The sequence below is a fragment of the Felis catus genome, chromosome D2, assembly GCF_018350175.1.
Source record: "Felis catus isolate Fca126 chromosome D2, F.catus_Fca126_mat1.0, whole genome shotgun sequence".
NCBI lineage: Eukaryota > Metazoa > Chordata > Mammalia > Carnivora > Felidae > Felis > Felis catus.
This window is the reverse complement of record NC_058378.1, coordinates 11,896,066-11,914,933: the sequence shown is the minus strand read 5'-3', so window position 1 is coordinate 11,914,933 and position 18,868 is coordinate 11,896,066. Positions and strand designations below refer to the sequence as shown.

At 48.8% G+C, this 18,868-nt stretch overlaps 1 protein-coding gene across 9 annotated transcripts in view; it reads left to right on the top strand.

Annotated features, from left to right (window-relative positions):
- The first annotated feature begins 1,800 nt into the window (after window positions 1-1,800).
- RYR2 (ryanodine receptor 2) overlaps window positions 1,801-18,868 on the top strand; it is a 757,942-nt gene continuing 740,874 nt past the window's right edge. For all 9 annotated transcript variants that reach the window (XM_023240368.2, XM_023240367.2, XM_023240360.2 and 6 more), the window contains exon 1: window positions 1,801-1,986. In XM_023240368.2, coding sequence (XP_023096136.2) covers window positions 1,939-1,986 — 48 coding nt within the window. In that variant the 5' untranslated portion in view covers window positions 1,801-1,938. The remainder of the gene's footprint in view (window positions 1,987-18,868) is intronic.

The following is an 18,868-nucleotide window of genomic DNA, read 5'->3' as shown; positions in this document are numbered from 1 at the left end:
TACTCAGGCCATTTAACATGCTATCACTTGAGAGAATTAAAGAAGTAAATATAACTCTTGGTAGAAAAATGTATAGCTTAGCTAATATGCCAAAACGTAAAACTAGTGAGTTAGAGTTTTTATATTTTACCTACTATGTGGGTAGAATGGAGTAATTCCCAAACATACAATGTGCATGTTCAATTAAGAAATGGTCTATGTAGGCATAGTTATGCATAAAATACAGAAAAATTCAATTTTATGTCATAAATTTGGAAGATCAAACTATTTAATGTGAAATTATGAGCCAATTTCAGAGTATAGTCATCCTTCATGGAGGACTTTTACCTTTAGTGAGGACTCTGCTCATTTAGAGATTCCTAGGAGTAAAAATACACATAAATCGTAATGGTTTAAGATTTAGTTGTCGTGGATCACTGTACAAGAATATGTCAAGCACTTTAGGTGACTAGTATCATTAAATATAACAGAACATTCCTACTCTTACAGGGGAGGAAGAGTATTTATCACACCTGTTCTTTTTGGTATTCATTTTACTAGAAACATGCAAAACCAGCTTAGCAAGTATAAAGTTGAGGAGAGCTGAAAATAAGATGTACGCTGCATAGAACTTGCTGGTAGGTTTTAGTAACTCATTCGATGCCGCAAAATGTGTAATGTTAGGTAAACTGATGCAAAAGCTTAATTGGACAGTTCTTTAATCTTTGTAGGACTGACGTTTGGAAACTTCGCGTATGCTTATTAAGTATCTTAGGTAGCTGCGGTGGGCTAGGGACAAGAGATTAGTGCTTCTTGTCCACATCGTCTGAGACACCCTGCATTTTGTTAAGTCACAGCCCTTTGTCAAATGGCGACGTGGTGAGCTATTGGGTGGATTTGTGCGAGGTAAAGATATTGTGATATATGGTGAGGTGTTCAGATGTTCTGAATTTCTTCAGAAATAAATGGGTACCAAAGTCTATTTAGCTCATCAGCGATTCAAGTTTATTTGATCCCCTCCTTTCCTGCAGTTCCTAGTCGAATCAGAGTTTATACTGTTGTCTGCCTCGCACTACAGGTGTCTGCCATAGGCACTCCCCACATACTCGCGGAATGAATTTGTTCCAGTTCTGTGCACCGCGCACTTTGTATGGATGGCCTGTGAAAAGCAAGGTACACCGAGACTAGATATTGCAGAATCCCCTTGTCGGTCAGAAGTAGAGGAAATCCAAGTTTTAAAATACCCTGTGTTGGGTGACTTAATTTTCGATTACCCACTCCGTGCGTCCAGCTGAAAGACGATCCTTGCGCGCCGTCCGGGGTGCCGCGCGAGTTACCGCCGCAGTCCTCTCCGGGAGGAGAGAACGCTGAGCCCCGGGTTTCACCGAAGGTCAGAGGGGCGGGCGGACCCGCGGAGGTGGAAGGCTGCGCGCTCCTCGGTGCTCGGGGCCCCGATACCCAGGGCAGCCAGTAAGCGGCGCTGGGCCTCGGGTTTGGCGGGCCCGAGCGGCGGGCTGCGGATTACCTGCAGCAGAGGGGAGCCGGCGAGCTCCTCCCCGCCCGCCGCCCCCACTCCCCGCCCCCACCGCGGCACCAGCCGGGGCTCCGCGGGCTCGGCGCACTCGCTCGGAGGAGCCGGGGCCGAGCAGTCGGCCGCCGCGGGCAGGGAGCGCGGGGCCGGCGCGGCTGGGCTGCGGGGTCGCCCTCCTCCCGCACAGTGCGGCGCAGGGAGGCTCCCGCCTCGGCCGCCCCCGCCCGCGCCTCCTCCTCCGCTCTGCAGGCGGGGACCGCCCGGCGCTCGCACCCGGCCGCCGCGGCCCCCTCCGCCCCCGGCTCCGGGCGGCGCAGCGGCAGCGGCGGCGGCAGCAGCAGCAGCGGCGGCGGCGGGTGGCAGCGCGAGGGGCCGCCGCCGGGCTCAGCGGGGCTCGGGAGTCAGCCCCGGCGAGAAGGCGCGGAGCCATGGCCGATGGGGGCGAAGGCGAGGACGAGATCCAGTTCCTACGAACTGTAAGCGGCACGCAGCCCGCGTTTCCCCCGGGGGCCGGGGCCGGGCAGAGCGGCGGGGGCGCGCGGGCGGGGCGGGGTGCCCCCGGGGCCCCGGGGGAGCCGTGTGGGGGCGACGGGAGGGAAGGGTGCGCGTCCGTGCGCGCGTGGGGGAAGCCGGGGCCGGAGCGCGGCGGGAGCGCTGAGAGCGGGCGGGAGGCGCGCAGCCTCCGGTCCCGGGGCGCCGAGGACCGGCGCCTCGCAGCCGCCGGAGTCCCGGAGGAGGGCCCGTCCGGCCTGACCCGTGGCGGGGCTTGCGCCTTCCGGATCGCCGCTGGGGGTGGTTGGTGGTGCGGGCCGGGGGGCCTGTGGGGCCCCGGGACGAGGGCTGTCGCCGGGAATTCCGCCGCGGCGCGGTTTCCCCGGCTTGCGGGCTGGACCCGCGCGCTGTCGCGCAACCCCGGGACTCGCCTACTTGGCGTAGAGCGCGCCGCGGTCGGCTGGTCCCGGAGGAGGTGCGGGACGCGCCCCCCCCCCCCTCCAATCTCCCCCAAGTCAGGGTGCTGCGGAGGGGAGGAGGAATCGCCCCGGTGGTCACCGAGGTTCCCTGGCACGCGGGCCACGGTGCTGCGACCGTTTGCAGAACGTGGAAGGGATGGGAAGCGAGTGTGTGTGTGTGTGTGTGTGTGCGCGCGCGCGCACGCGGGGGTGGCGGGGACATCGTGAACGTGTCGTTCTCTCAATGCTGGCTTATTGAATGCCTAGTGCAGCAAAGTGTGAGCGCGTGTGCGTGTGTAAGGGCAGGGTGACTGCCCGGAATTTCCACACTGGGTGGCAGCAGGGAAAGGTTGGCTCCACACTGATAAAATTTTTTTTCTCCTTAAGTACCTCCTGGCGCTGCTCCTTCCCCTCGCTGATTTGTTCGAACGCTGCAGATACTTCCCAGGCTGAGGCATTGCTCACCTCAGAGCTGGGACTGGAGAGCCTCTTGGCAAAAGAAAATGCCGTAACTTCGCGGTAGGAATAACCTAGTTAGCATTTGCAGCATCCTTTCTTTCCGTCGTTCCTTTCCCGGCACTTGTTTCCTCCCCTCCGAAAGATTTTTCCTTCCAGGATTCCCCCCCACCCCCGCCCGAGGACTGCAGCTTCTGCCTCTTTTTCTCAACGGTGCAAAAGAGATCACTTCCCAATTACCTGCACAGTCACGAAAATCATAGATTTAAATTTTGAAATATTAGCCAGACAGTAACTTTTAGGTGTGAAAATGGTGTAGATGATGTATACAGGAGCAGAACAAGTGAAAATGGTCAATTTGTTCAGGAACGTTGTAAGTGGCCATTTTTTTTTTTTTCTTTTGGTCTTCTAATTTTTGAAGGCATTTATTTTTTCCTTAATATTTACGGTGGGGGTGGAAAGCCTTTGTAAAGGATAAGATCCAGGGTCGGCCTCAAATGGGGAATGATCTGAGCTAACGGCTACACATTATGCACCATTATATATGCTGTTTGAAGTACAGCTGGCCCACGACTGGACTCTGAAGAGCCTGTAGACTAAATCCTTGCTCGTGGGGAATGTTTTAAGCCTACTCATAACACAGTTTTTTTTTAAGTGAAAAACTGTCCATAAGGTTTTAAAAAAATTAATAAAAGACGCGCGGAAATAAATATGTTTCTCCAGACCACAACATCTTTTGTTCAAGTGGACAAAGCATTATTTCCTGTGTAATTTTTAAATTGTTTTTTTTTTCAAACCCCATAGGGTTAAAATCAGCTAGAAAAATTTGGAAGGCTTCACACATTCAAGGGCTTCCTGCAGGCTTAAATGTTAAGCCACGCTGGTGGACGTGGTGTTATCAGAATACTTAATAGAGACCGGGGTAATGTGCGTGCTGATGGGGTTCTGCACATATAAAGTAATGTTAACTCCGTGCCACTCAACAGCTGCCTTTCAGCTGGTGCGACACCTTTGATAAGTGGGTCCTGTGTAGAGATCTGGCAGTCCTAGGCTGGGATTTTTCTTTTAATAAAACATCCGTAGGTTGTGCTGATGATAAATGACCTTGAAGGAGGTGGCACAGTGGAGCAGGGGAATATTTTTGGTGTCGCTTAACGTTTAAAAGGAAAACATGCCGGTTCCTCTAAATTTTACAATTTTACGTGGGAATTCTCCAGTCCTTTACCACCAACTCCACTGCCTTCTGCCCTTGCTCCTTTGCGTTTTATTCCCTTAACCTGAGACTGTGTTAATGATTCAGAGATGGTAATGGAGTTATTAACGGAGAGAATGTAGTTCTTACAGTAAATTCATCTCTCTCTCTCTCTCTCTCTCTGTCTTTTTTTTCCCCCAGGGCATTTCTCTGTTGTGTGCAATCTTCTCATTATGAGTTATTTCTCCTTCTCCTTCTGTTTTAAAGGAAATGGCCCAGAGAGGGTTAATAATCTGTATGTTAGATGAAATAGTTAATAGATCACAGTTGAAGCTATTGTGTTAAAAAAAAAAACGAATATCAGTCATTAGGAGACCTTAATTGTGTAGTTGATCATTTCATATATCTGATTAGAGCACCTTAAGTATTATCTTGGATTCTTATTTAAACACTGTGGCTCATTGACACATCCTTGGCATCCTTCTGTCCACAGAAAACTTGATTTCTTCTTCTTCTTCTAGAAGACATCGGTGATCACTGTTAAGGGAGGCAAAGGTGAAATCTTTAATGAACTGTGTCCATGAGTTATGTCCACTGCTGTGAATTAATTCGTCATTTGTGAAGGGGAGTTTTGTCACTGGTTAGCCTGTGCCAGGCTTTATCATTATGCAGTTGTGAGTTTGCTGACATTTCTTGCAAGTGGTTATGTGGATGAACGATCATCTTTGATTCAGTGACTCCCCCACCAGCTGGAAGCTTGCCCACTCTGATGTGTTTATCTTGGAGAGAAAGTGAGAATGTGGACGTGTAAACCCTGGATGTGCTAAGGACCTAATCCTATCGTAAAATAAGCCTTCAGCCCGTGATGGATTTGTTCAGTGTCCTATCCAAACATGCCTGTGATTTGGAATGGGTGGTTTATTTTATTTTAAAATTCTCAGTGAACTGTAATCTGGTACTAAAACCATGGATCTTTTTAGTAACACTCCTCTTATTTTCCTAGCAATCATAAAATTTTATAGAGGGAATTTCTTGACTTCAAGAAAGCCATGATGGAAGATGACCTTGGTCAGGGGTTAATTTTCCCAAGTACCTTGCTTTTCCTTCATTTGTGTCAGAAAGTTCAGTTACTCTTTTTTGTGTTTATGCGTAGATCGAGATTGAAAACTTAACCCAAGCTGCAGACATTATTCCTATGGGGGTGTTTTGGCTTTCCTCCGGCCTTCCTTTGCAGAATGAGCAATTTAACTTAGATTTCTTTGCAGGATGTGTACATCTTGGAGATAATAAGAAGAAGAATTTTAGAAAGTACTCCACAATTAATAGTAAGAATCCTAAAGTATCAGTTCTAGCACCCAACAGTGTGAAGTAGATTGAGCCGGAATGTTTAGCCTCGTTTGTCGAGGTACAGGAAGGTTAATTGTACAAAGTCAGTGACTCAACAGTGCGGAACTAAGACTGAAATTCAGATTTTAGGCTAATGTCCTTTCCAGGAGAGAAAGGCTGCATATCAGCGGTTCAAGTAGGTTTCAGTGCTCCAGCAGACAAGGTACCCAGTGGCTTTTGTCAGCTGTAGGAATGTCATGGAGTACAAAGGAAAAGACTCTGAGTGGGCCGTGGGAATTTGCACCTTTTGTTCACTTGATAACGAAGGCATGACGATAGATGTGCACTGTGGTATTTTGTCAAGGGACTGGTAGAAAGTGCACCCAGGCTTACATAATCGGACTTTTTTTTTTTTTTTTAATTTGTGTGTACACATTCACAGGAAGGGCAGGATCTGAAACAATTAGGGCACTAATTTATTTGACATTCAGTCTTATTTGTACTTGGGCTTTAGGTAAGTGTTTTTTTTTTTTTTATCAAGGCTGAATTAGCCGAGAGAAGATTACAACTTCTGGGACTGTCCTTGGAGACAGGAGGAAGGGACACATTTGGCTCCTGAAACTGTGACATTACGGGAATTTTGTTAATTCAGAAAAACATTTGTTGAGCACCTTCCGCATGCAGGGCGTGATATTCAGTGTGAAGGAAGCATCCAGAATACGGAGAGATGTGGTTTGCAATTATAATTGCAAAGAAGCGACTTAGAGGCTGGCGTGAAATCAGAAGGGAAGAAAACACATGTAAAAATTCTAGGATATTAGGGCAGGAGGAGACCTTTAGAAAACGACATCTCGTCTACCCCCCTCCCCCCCCCCCACCCCCCGCGGTCATTTAAATAAGGACTAAAGCTCAGACAGCTGAGATGCTTTGGCCCAGTGTCCTACTCCAAATTAGGGGCTGTCTTGGTTCATGCTGTTATAACGAGACCATACAGTGGGGGAGGGGGGCTTCAGCGGATATTAATGGCCACGGTTCTGGAGGTTGGGGAGTCCAAGATCCAGGTGCAGGCAGCTGCCACGTGTGACCTCTTCCTGGTTTGCAGCTGGCCGTCTTGCCGTGTCCTCACAGGGCTGAGAGAGAAAAATCTTGTGCCCTGTGCGTCTTCTTATCAGGACCCTCACTCCATTCCTGAGGGTCCTAGCCTCCTGCCCTAATGACCTGCCAAAGGCCCCACTTCCTGATGCCGTCCCATTTGGAGTTGGCATTTCCCCGTATGAAATTTAGGGGGTTGCAAACATTCGGTCCCTAGCAACGGCGTAGAGTCAAGCCAGGTGCGTGAAAATCTCTGCGGAACGGTCAGGGAGCTGGTTTTCAGCACGCCACCCTCCCTGCAGAACCCACCTGCCCTGTCGTATCCTTCTCTTTCCCCTTCACAGGGTTCCCTGTCCACATCCGCCCCCGGCCTTCCAGCCTCTGACAAGGACGCTGCTTTCCTTTTCTCTGAAGCTGCCGTTTCTCGCCCGTCCTAGACCTTGGCCCCTGGCCCCTGGCCCCTGGTGCCGGGCGGGAGCCCGCACATACTCCTCCTTTCCCTGCCTCCCTCTCCGCTGTTCTTCTGGTCCACCTTGACGCGCTCGGATTTCTCCCGCCCTGAAGTTTCTCCATTTAGCCGCTCAGCTCTTCCAAATGTGGGCTCCACCCACAGCTGGTCTCTGCCTCTCCTTGTAATTGCTACCTAGCTGCTTTTACCCCGAAAACCGCTGAGCTGGATGTTTCCAGGAGCCCCCTCCACGCCCAATCGAGATGCGCCCCTCCGCCCCTGTTCCTGTAGTCTCCACCCGCTCTGCTAGACTCACCCTCCCTCCCGAAGTTCCTGTGTGCACTTCTGGAGACCTGGCACATTCGGAGTCATTTTGATATATATTTCTGATCAGGCTGGATCTTTGGAATAATAGAGTTTGAAAAGACTTCACGATGACCTCATCCAACTCTGAGAGCCAGAGCAATTATAGGAACTTTGTCAAAGTCACTCCTTCCTGCAGGAGAAACCCACCTCAGAACTGACCGTGCTCTGCCCCTCGCTCCCAGCTCTCCCATCCTGAGCTCAGGTGTATTCAGCCCCCTAAGTGGCTCTTCCTCCAGTGGCTCTGTGTCGGCCAGTGGCACTGCCATTTTGAGCTCTTAGAAACCCCAGTGTGGTCCTAACCTTCATAGACCTGCTCTGAGGTCTTTCTCCAACAGTTACCTAGCTTATGTACTTGGGGAAATTTTTTTTTTTAATTTCCCTTACGGCATAAAGATAATATTAGGCATCTCGGGGATTTTTGAAGATCATGTGATAGAATTTATGTGCAAACCCTATTCCACTGCCTGGCTCATGTAGGCACTCCATGCATTTGTTGAGTTCTTTTCTCTTCCTGTATCTTGTCATCATCTCCTGGGGTGTTTTCCTTGGCATCTGGCTCAGATTTAGATTTCTTTCACACCCCAGTACTTGTTGTGACCCTTCATTGTCCCTCTACCCCACCAGCCAATAGCAACCCACCTTGAATTCTCCTGCCATTTGAATCCTCCTAAAACCCTGTGCCCGTGACGCCACTCCCCAGTTCCACGTTCCTGTCACATGCGGTCTAGTTGCTCTGCCTGGTTCATGACCTTCTATAATCTGATTTTTGACACCTTAAGTTCCCCATCCTCTTGGAGCCCTTGGGTCACTCCAGCCAATCGTGATTTTACCTTTCTCGAACCATCTCTCGAGTGTCCCTGTTCCACACATTTTATCACTTACATGTGGCCCTAATTTTGCTCCCCTGAGGCTCTGTGGGGGGGGTTTGTGACTGTTGGGGGCATTCATTTTCCATGATGCTTAGCGCAGTGTTACCTACAAGGACAGGTTTGAGAGGAATCATGGAAATGGAGGACCAGGACAAGAGAAGAGTTCCTCCCTCTCTCCTCCTCCTAATAGTTGTGAAGATCCCGTGAATGTGTTCGAATGCAGAAAGAAGTTACCTGTGATGAGAGAAGTAGACAAACATGGTGGGAATGGGAGAGTGTTAGTAAGATCCTTCCTATGGGCAGAAGAGTAGGAGGTTAGGGGAGGTGTGTGGGTGAGACAGACGAGGTGATGGTGGGCTTTGGGAGGGCTGCGGGGGCTCCTGGGCCACCAGGGGAGGGCATTTGGTGCTAGACATGTGAGGAGCATTCCAGAGAGGGAAGTTACCGAGACAACTGACCTAAGGAGAGAACAAGACTAAATGGAGGCCTGAGTGAGTCTGAGTGAGAGACACTGGGTCCCTGTCAGAATTTGCATTTCAAACGAGATGCTTCTAGATGGTGAGGTGACTCTCAGGGCGTCACGGGCGCTTCTGATGGGACAGTTGCGTCCACTTATTTTCATCTCTGTGAATCACGGGAAGAATATTGGAATATGAATGGTTGTGTGACTTTGAGGGTGGAGGTGTCCTATGAAAATTCTTCTGGGAAAGGTCAAGTGGGGACTTGGCTCTGAGGGGCCCTCTAAGGTTGCCGTGTTAGGAGTTCCTGGGGTCAGCCAAACTCAAATCATTTAGAAGGATGAGTATAACAAAAAAAACCGTACCCTTTTGGGGCACTTGGGTGGCCCAGTCGGTTAAGCTTCCAACTCTTGATTTTGGCTCAGGTGGTGATCTCATGGTTTGTGAGATCGAGCCCTGCGTCGGGCTCTGTGATGACAGTGTCCAGCCTGCTTGGGATTCTCTCTCTCCTTCTCCGTCTGCTCCTCCCCTGCTTGCTCTCTCTCTCTCAAAATAAATATTAATACTAATAAAAAACACCTTACCCTTGTGCTGGAAGTACATACTTTCAGTGACTTTTGAGGTCCTTGGAAATTCCCATCCTGGTAGATCACAGGGTCAGTGACTAAACTCCTAGTGAACCTCCTTTTTAATCTTCTCTCCTGGCTTAGTGAGGACTTCTCTAGCTTCCTGTTCTTACTTGGGTTAGTGAACAAGTGAGCATAGTTCTGGGGTTTCCTAAAACATTCCAGTTGGCCTCAAAGCCCAGATGGGAGGTATATTTCCTGGTTCCTGTGGCCCAATGAAAGTTCTGTAGTGATGCTATTTTGCAATTAAACAGAAATTTGAAGTTTTCCACTCACTAGGAGTGTCCAGAGGACCTGCGTGTCGTTGCCTCCGGGCTCGTTAACCAGGCAGAGTTGTCAACAGAGTAAGGGACCAAGAGAGAGCCAGGGCCACCGAGTGCCCCGGTGAGACCTCCGCTAGGTGGCTGTGCGCAGCCACTGACCGTCGCCGACTGGAGAGGAGGATTTGCCAGTTTACCTGAAGAAAACCTTAAGTCTAGCTGGGGAGCCAGGCGAATGCAGGGCAAAGTGAGGAACGCTGCGGAAAGGGCTCTAGGAACTCACAGGGCGGTGGGGCCTTGTTGGGTCCGAGGGGGGCTGAGGCAGGAGTCACCCAGGGGGCGCCATGAGCACACACTTGTTCACAAGGACGCACACTTATTCATGTGCGTCGGAAGGTCACGTGTGGCTGGCCAGTGAGGGTCACGGGTCCCACATCGTCATCAGCACATCAGGAAGAGCAACCGAGTGTGGTCCACTTAATGTTTCCTTCCACAGCAAACAGTGTTTTCCCCTGTGAAACTTTGTGATTTGAAAAACTCCCTGCACACGTGTTCCCCTTCTAACGAAATTTTTAATTATTTCATTTCTCTCTGAATTTAGAATCTGACTCATAATGGTCACATGAACCCGTGAATTTTACTTGTGTTTTAACATGTAACCAAAGATATAATACATAAACCAAAGATATAAACCAAAGATACGTATATGGTACCTATAAGAGATACGTTTTTGGAGGACAAAAAAAGAAAAATACGGGACAACTCAAATCCTTGAGTGTTGAGTAAATCGGGACATTGTTAAAGTCAGTACTAAATGTCACACTGAGTTTATAGCCATTGAAAGTTGTGTTCACTTGCTTCTCACAGCAGGTTGCTGATTATCAAATTAAAAGGAATTATGATTTAACTTCTTTGAGATTTCGGTGGAGTTTGTATTTCTTTCACATTCCAAGAAATTTTCATTAAGAAATTTTGGTCTCACACACCCATACACACGTATAACACACTCACATGAGAGCAAGATAGTATTCCATGTATATTTTTTCATGGGTGGCTTTCAGGGGTGGTTTCTTTTTTGTTTTTTAATGTTTGTTTATTTTTGAGAGAGAGAGGGAGGGAAGGGGAGGGGCAGAGAGAGAAGGAAGACCCAGAATCTGAAGCAGGCTCCAGGCTCCAAGCTGTAGGCACAGAGCCGGACGTGAGGCTCCAACCCTCAAATCGCGAGATCGTGACCTGAGCCAGAGTCGGTTGCTCAACCGACTGAGCCACCCAGGGGCCCCACTCCATATTTCTTTTTTTTACCAAATTTTGACCCAAAAGTGAAATTCTATTAAATTAGTTTGGGGTGGCAGTGAAATGTTCTCTGTTACTGCTTCTCATACTTGAATGTCTCGTTTTTGTTCTTTGAAGGCGGTAAGCGACAGGGCCCACGGGTGAGCCGTCTGTGAGAGATGCCATTTTGATGGGGGCAGGGCCAGAGACAAACCAGCATCATCCCATCTGTCTTTTGAGGTTGTCTGGGGGGAATTCTTAGGGACATCTGGGCAATTCTAGAGACTGACGGAAGTCACTTGAAGTATGGTGGCAGCCCTGAAGGGCCATCATCTCTCTGGTGTGGTCAGGAGACCGGGGCTATTTTACGGAATTATCTACCTACCACTGTTGGTGACTTAATTTCTCGTAGGTATATTCGTAGTCACTGTCCAGAATGTGTGCTCTAGGTGTTTCACTTTTATCTCCTCATGAAATCCATACAAAATCCCTCAGAGGCAGGTACAAAGAAGTTCAGTCACTGGCCCACTATTGCCAGACACAGGCTGTGGAGCTAGGGTTTCAGGCCCAGGCAGGTGGCTCTAGAAACTGCACACTTAAAGACTGTATGGGGTCCCTTTCGGCTGGAGATTAATTTGTTTTAAAACCAGAGGGAAGCTTGATGGCTTGCTTTTCTCTGTGGGAATGTACTTTATAATATCGAGTGTGAATTTCTTAAACTACCAGTGCCTCACAGGGTACGTGCCGCATGAGAGGCCCTCCTTAGATGTTTGTGGAATCCAAGTGACTGGATTCTGTGAGACAATATGTTGATAATACGTTGACGATAAATACAGAATAGAGCAGTCGTGTGCAAAGTTGACTAGGCTGTCCTAACTCAAGAGGCACACATCGGAAACTGAGTTTGTTCACGGTATAATAATACCAGGTACGTGGGAGACACTTGGCAGGCAGAAGCCAGTCCCGTAGAGCTGAGGTGTCGAAACAGCGGAACTTTGTACACGTCACCTGGGGACCGGTAGGCTCGTGGTCCTGGAGGCTTGTGCTCTGTGTAAATTCAGAGGAGACAAAAGGTGAAGAGTGGTGAATGTAGCCATAATGGGAGGGCTCAAAGGCCACCTCCGTGAGGTGGGGTAAATTGCCACGAAAGTAGGTTTGATTTTATCTAAGACGTGAAAAGAACACACAAAGGGCAGCATCCGGAATGTAGAACAACGTGTTAGGCAGGAGCCGAAGCTCAAAATGCCACATGATCTCTGAAAATGCCCCCATCCCGATTCCTCTTTAGGGTTTCTGAAAGTTTGGATTCATTTTATTTTTGGAACAGTGGACATTTGGGGGAATAGGCTGAGGGATGAAAATACATATCGAAGCGCCTTTTTTTGAAAGGAGAGAATATTTTAAAGAACTGCCCTTCAGGGACATGTACAGTTATGGAGCCTATAGGGCAGAACATATTTTCTTTTCCTTCAGAGAAGAGTGTGATGGAAGGATGATTGAGGCACCTGAAAAAGTTAGCAGACACGCACACACGCATGCTCGCACGTCTTTACTGGATTTAATCCCCGATGGCATTTTATTTTTTTCCTTGTTCTCTCTTAGCATATCCCTTCCATCCCTTCTGGTCCGGGACACATCTGTCATGATTTGTCTTCACGGACAAGGCTCACGGTTGGGAGTGTTGCTCAGCTTACAGGTTCTGGCTTGTAGGTTCAATGAAACATCAGGAGAACGTTTCCTCCCGAGTCACAGACAAAATGAAAAGCTGAGCTGAATGCTTTCTGATTGATGGCCGTCAAGGAAGCCGGAAGCATCCAATTCTTCTGCTGTCCTCTCTGTGACAGTAAAGGGGGCCACTGTCTCCCGAAGACGGGGTATCGTTATGGAGTATAAAGGTCCCACGACTGCGGCTACGGAGGGCAGCATCCTTCAGGAAATTGGCCCAACCTAAGTCCTTTGTACACACATGAGGATACACGAACTGCAAAGGAGAAGAGAGAGTTGTGGGTTTAGCTCTTCCGTCTCCTGTTTACTGTCTCGTCTCTCCCACCCCGCCTCCCCTGCAAGACCGCTTTGATATGTACGTATGTATGTAGTTACTTATTTGAGATATAATTGACCCATAGCATTATTATTAGTTTCAGGTGTACAACACGACGATTCGATATTTGTGTACATTGTGAGATGATCAGCACGGTAAGTCTAGTTAACGTCATCCCCACGCATAGTCACAAAATATTTGTTTCTCCAGATGAGAGATTTTAAGACCTTCTTTCTTAGCAGCTTTCAAATATGCAATATGGTATTATTATCTGTAGTCACCATGCTGTACCTCACATTTCCAAGGCTTAATTATTTTGTGACTGGAAGTTTGCACCTGTTGACCCCCTTCACCTATTTTGCCCACCCCCCCCCCCCCAGCCCCCAGCTCTGGCGACCACCCATCTGTTCTGTGTATCTGTGAGTTTTTGTTGTGTTTTTGTTTTCAGAGTGTACATACAAGTGAGATGAGACAGTATTTGTTTTTGTCTGGCTTATCTCACTTGGTGTCATGCCCTCGAGGGCCATCTATGCTGTCACCAGGGGCAAGATTTCGTTCTTTTTTATGCCCGAGTAACAGTCCATGGTGTGTCAGTGTATACCGCGTTTTCCTTCTCCACTCATCCTTCTGTGGACACTTACGTGGCTCCCGTGTCTTGGCTGTTGTGGTCATACTGTCGTGGACGTGGAGGGTGCAGGTCTCTCTTGGAATTAGTGTTTTCCTTTCATTCAGTTAAATACCTAGAAGCGGATCCTGTGATAGTTTCTATTTATAATTCCTTGAGGACCCTCCATACTGTTCTGTGTGGTGGCCGCCCAAACTTACATCCCTGTTAATAGGGCACGAGGGCTCCCTTTTCCCTGCATCCCGGTGAACGCGTGTTATTTTTGATCCTTTTGATAATAGCCATTCTGACAGGTGTGAAGTGATAGCTCGTGGTGGCTGTGACCTGTATTTTCTTCTGGTTCATTTTGAAATATTTGTCGACCACCTACTATGTGCCGAGCACCATGCTAGGTGCTGGGACTCAAATCTCTCTGGGCCTGTTCTGCTTCAAGGAGTTTATTGTCTCTCTGGTGGGTGGGATGGGGAATAAAGAAACAGCAAATGTCCTACCGTGGATCAGATGCAAGAAGGAGATAACTGCTACGAGCCAGGATGTTGAGGAGGGAAGGATGTGTGTCTGATAATTATGGTTGCCTCGGGCTTCCTGGAGGAGGCATTTATGGTCACAGTGTTTTCAGACTCAAAAGGAACGTCAGGTCCAGCTTAAGGCTTTTCTAGTGGAGGGAAATGAAAGTTCCTCAAGAGTTTTGGCTCAGGCAGGATAGCCACCATTCATTCCTTCAATTCCCCCAGCAATCCATTACGTCCGCAGGGCAGTTGACTGCTTTCATGCAGATCAGAAGATAGATGTAGGGCAGTGACTTGCTCAAGGGCAGCGAGGGAGGACATGATGTGGGTGGTGAGCCCAAGGTCTTTGTGGCACTAGACCCCGTTTTTGTCCTTCCCTCTCTCCCTCCTCCTCCTGTCCTTGTCTTCTTTCTTTCCTTCCAACAGTCGGGAAGAGTTGGGCAGGACTGTGGATGTGGCCGATGAAAAAAGAACTGTGGGTGTCCTGTCCGCCTCACTCTCCTATTTGGGTCATCTCTGCCTCTCCTTGGTCTTTTGAGCTATTTTACAATTCCTTAAGTTGTGGGAAGCACAGAGCAGTGATTCCTGAGTGTTTGGTTGTCGATCACGGAAAATGCAAAGTGTCTGGTGGGACGTGGGCACTCGGCAGTTTTGCACATTGCTAGCAAGTTCAGGTTCATTTTTCTGGAGGGCTTTGATATGCACACGTCCTTCGGATTCTCCTTTGAACCTGCTCTCTTGTCGTACTGGTCCTTTATTGCTTAGGAATTCAGTAAAACCTCAGACATGCATTCATTTTATGTTTGCTTAAGAGTCGTGTTTTTACCTCTTTAAAAGCAATCTTTGATGTCACCAGTGCCTTTTAAAGATGGGTAGAGAAGGAGGGAGCTAAAACATAAGAGACTCCTAAGAACTGAGAACAAACTGAGGGCTGATGGGGGGTGGGAGGGAGGGGAAAGTGGGTGTGGGCATTGAGGAGGGCACCTGTTGGGATGAGCACTGGGTGTCGTATGGAAACCAATCTGACAATAAATTTCATATTAAAACAAAATAAAGATGGGTAGATTTTGATGAGTTGGGTGAGGCGGGTGGGTAGACAGGATCCCAGGTGAATCGGAACTCGATTGGAGGCAGGGTGTGGGTTTTCTCTGTCTTCCCCATCCCCGATGCATTTTTACTCCTGTCTGCCCTGCTCCGTGTCCAGGAGGCTCCTGTTCTCCCCGGGCACTGGGAACACGCTCCTCCCTTGCTGCCTCCGGCCCAGGGCTGGTAACAGCTCCCCACCATTGCTGGCCCCGCTCTGTTGGACCCTGTCACCCTCCCTAGCGACTCCTTGCTCCTTTCATTAAACACCTTGCAGTGGAACCTTCTGGAGGGGCCGTCTCTTTTCTTGGCAGGACCCTGGACTGTATAGCCGGGAGACACATGGGGCCACGGCCGGCGAAGAGACTGTGTGAGAGTGTGGGCTGTGGTAATCCCAGAAGGCTGGAGAGCCTTGACACCAGCAGGGGCAGGGATTTACCCTGAACTGGGAAGGTCAGAAGTGCCTCTGAAGTTATTCTTCTGTTTTCTTTCTCTTTCTTTTTTTTTTTCCCCCTCTCTGGGGAGGGAACTGGGTCAGAGCCTCTGTTAGGAAGATTAATACGGCGGCAATTTATAAGATGAATTGGTGTATGGAGAGATCAGATGGAGACTGCAGGTCGGAAGCCTGTTAGGGGACGGTCGCCGTGGAGTTGGCGTAAGATAATTCGGCCCAAATTTGTGTGCTGGCTGTGGGAACGCAACGGAGGGGAGAGGTTTAAGAGATGCTGTGGAAGAAGGAGAGGAAGAAAAGGAGGAGTTTAGGAGACTCAGCGACACGTGGCCCAAGTGAAGGTTTCAGGGGAGGGCTGTGGGGTTAAGTGCGGACATACTGATTTAGAGGTACGTTGTGGACTACCTTGCGTCCTCCCCGAAGTGATGCACCGGAGTCCTAACCGGTGTGACTCAGAGCGCGATCTTATTTGGAGACACGGTCAGTTAAAATAAGGTCGTTAGGGTCGGCCCTAATCCAAGGTGATCGGTGTCCTTACAGAAGGGAAGTGTGGGCTCAGACACATACAGAAGGAAGATGATGTGAAGATACACAGGGAGAGTGCCGTGTGCGGACAGGACTGGAGCCGTGTTCCCGCAAGCCAAGGGATGCCCGAGGCCCTCAGAAGGACCCAACCCTGCTGACTCTCTGATCTCGGGCATCTGGCCCGCGAGACGACAGATACTGAACCACCCAGTTGTGGCTCTTTGCCGCGGCGGCCCCAGGAAGCGAATAGGCGGGCAACACTGGAAATGTGCATTTAGCGTTTGAAGAGGATGCGCCGGAGGGGGCAGATTTCGACGCCGTTGGCCTGACAGCAAAGGCGGGCGGATGGTGGTGTCCCATCAGGAGCACGAAGGGCGCCTGGTAGCGGAGGCTTGATGCGGTCTCTCCGAGGAAGGTGAAAGCAGATGCCGGGTGCAGGAGAGAGGTGAGGGTGGCCGGAGCTGAGGAAGACGGTGCGGATGGACATTTTCATCCCGTACCTTGGTGATGAGGAGGAGGAGGGATGGGGGGTGGGAGCCTGGCGGGGGGTGGGGGGAGGACGGGAGCTTGGAAGAAGTCATTACTTTTTTCTCATGGGCGAGACCATAATCTAAGTTAAGGAGGATGAGGGATAGTTGCTGGAGCAAGACTGTAGGTGCTGGGCAGGAGAGCGGCCGTCCTCCCCCTGCTGCCGTAACCGGGCACACGGGGACACTGATGCATCATCCCCTTATTGCAAATGCTTCATCACTGCTTTACCTAATTCGAGAGCACACGCTCTTTTCATTTGGTTTTAGGTTAGCTTTGCACAATTGCATTTTCAGCCGGGGACCTTTTGGTACGCGGTTAAAGTCAGAGCTTTGTTGGCTCTAAACTGGGCGTGTTTCGTTTGGATGTTGCATGGCGTCATCGGTGATGGAATGAGCCACCTGGGCTTGAAGCAGGCCTATCTCAGTGGGGTGTGTAGAAGTCCCCAGTGCTGGTGTTTTTTTCTTTCCTTTTTTTCCCCTTTAGCTACTGACTCAAAAAGATTACAGGGTTTGTGTAGGTATTTACAAATAATTTTTTAGCGAATGGACAGCCTAGGAGTATATATATATATATTTAAAAAAAATTTTTTTTTTAACGTTTATTTATTTTTGAGACAGAGACAGAGCATGAACGCGGGAGGGTCAGAGAGAGAGAGAGGGAGACACAGAATCTGAAACAGGCTCTGGGCTCTGAGCCATCAGCCCAGAGCCCGACGCGGGGCTCGAACTCCCGGACCGCGAGATCATGACCTGAGCCGAAGTCAGCCGCTTAACCGACTGAGCCACCCAGGCGCCCCATCCTAGGAGTATATTAAAACAATTCTCTGACAGTTCGGATCAGGGGAACGTGTTGAAATACCTTAGGAAACAAAAGGATGCTGCTGCTCGCAACTGCCCTTGGCTCTCCTAGTACGATAAATAGCTTAGCCGGCTCAACAAACTTCAGTAATTTTTCAGAAAATTAAGCAGTTTACACTTTTGAGATATTTTAATTTCCATAAAAATTACATTTGTATGTAATTGGCACTCTACGGCAGATATAATTTGTAGCTTGCAAAACTCTGTGTTTTGTTGTAAATCTAAGTAGTAAATGCATATAGCATTTAAGCGTGCACATCCCAATTTGTCTCATACTTGAACACCAGGGATATAAAAGTAAAAGCTGTCAGCAGATGTCTGTGCTTAACAACAAAGAATGTATCTTAATCTCTTTATTGCCCTCAATCACTGCCTGCAACACTTTCTTAAAAGGAAGCTGCTTTTGAGATGACGATTATCGTAGGATCTGCCCCACTAGCCAAAGCACAGGCTCGCCACCATGCATCGATACAGAATTAAGATAAAAGTATGTCACCTTTTGCCGCTATTAAATTAGATACATCTGACCTTGTTTAATGTACATAGGTATGTATGTGTAATAAATATGTATGTGTAATAAATATGATATGCCACATATCAAACAAAGTTATACACTTTGCAACTTTTTAAGAACCTCTTCAATCAGTAATGTACTAGGTGAAGAATTCAGACACGTCATCTGTCTTTTTGGTCTTGCTGGGATGTGCCTGGGGTGCCAGCATTTGCTACACAAACAAGTTCAAAGACTCTACCTTTCCATGTGCCAGGATTAAATTTTAGAACGAGCCCAGACTCCGACGTAGCAAGCCACGCATACCCAGTTCTCACTCCTTTCTTAGGAAATGAAACCACTCCGGGTGCCTGGGTGGCTCAGTCGGTTAGGCATCCAACTTCGGCTCAGGTCATGATCTCATGGTTCATGGGTGCGAACCCCGTGTCAGGTTCTGTGCTGACAGCTCGGAGCCTGGAGCCTGCTTCAGATTCTGTGCGTCTCTTTCAGCCCTTCCTCTGCTCGCTTGTGTGCATGCTCGTTCGCTCTCTCTCTCTCTCTCTCTCTCTGCCTCTCTCTCTCTCCCCCTCAAAAATAAGTATTTTTAAAAAGTTATAAAAAAGAAAAGATGAAACCACTCTTGTGCAAATGTAAAAGGGGGTTTGGGCATGCCGTGGGGGGCAAAGAGGAGCTGGACCAAATGATCTAGAGGCTTCTTCCTGTTGTCCCTGGGACTCTGTCGTCATTTCAGCCGGTTGCAGTGCTTCTGGATGCTGATCCAGAGAGAAGGGGAGATGAGGACGATGGTAACACTCAAGCACAAACTAGAAGGTGGGAGGGAGGTAGCCACCCAACATTTTTATTTTAAAGTGGTAAGAAACTGCCATATCTACCGTGAGTAGAGCATTTTCTGGTTTTAGTCCTGCCAAGG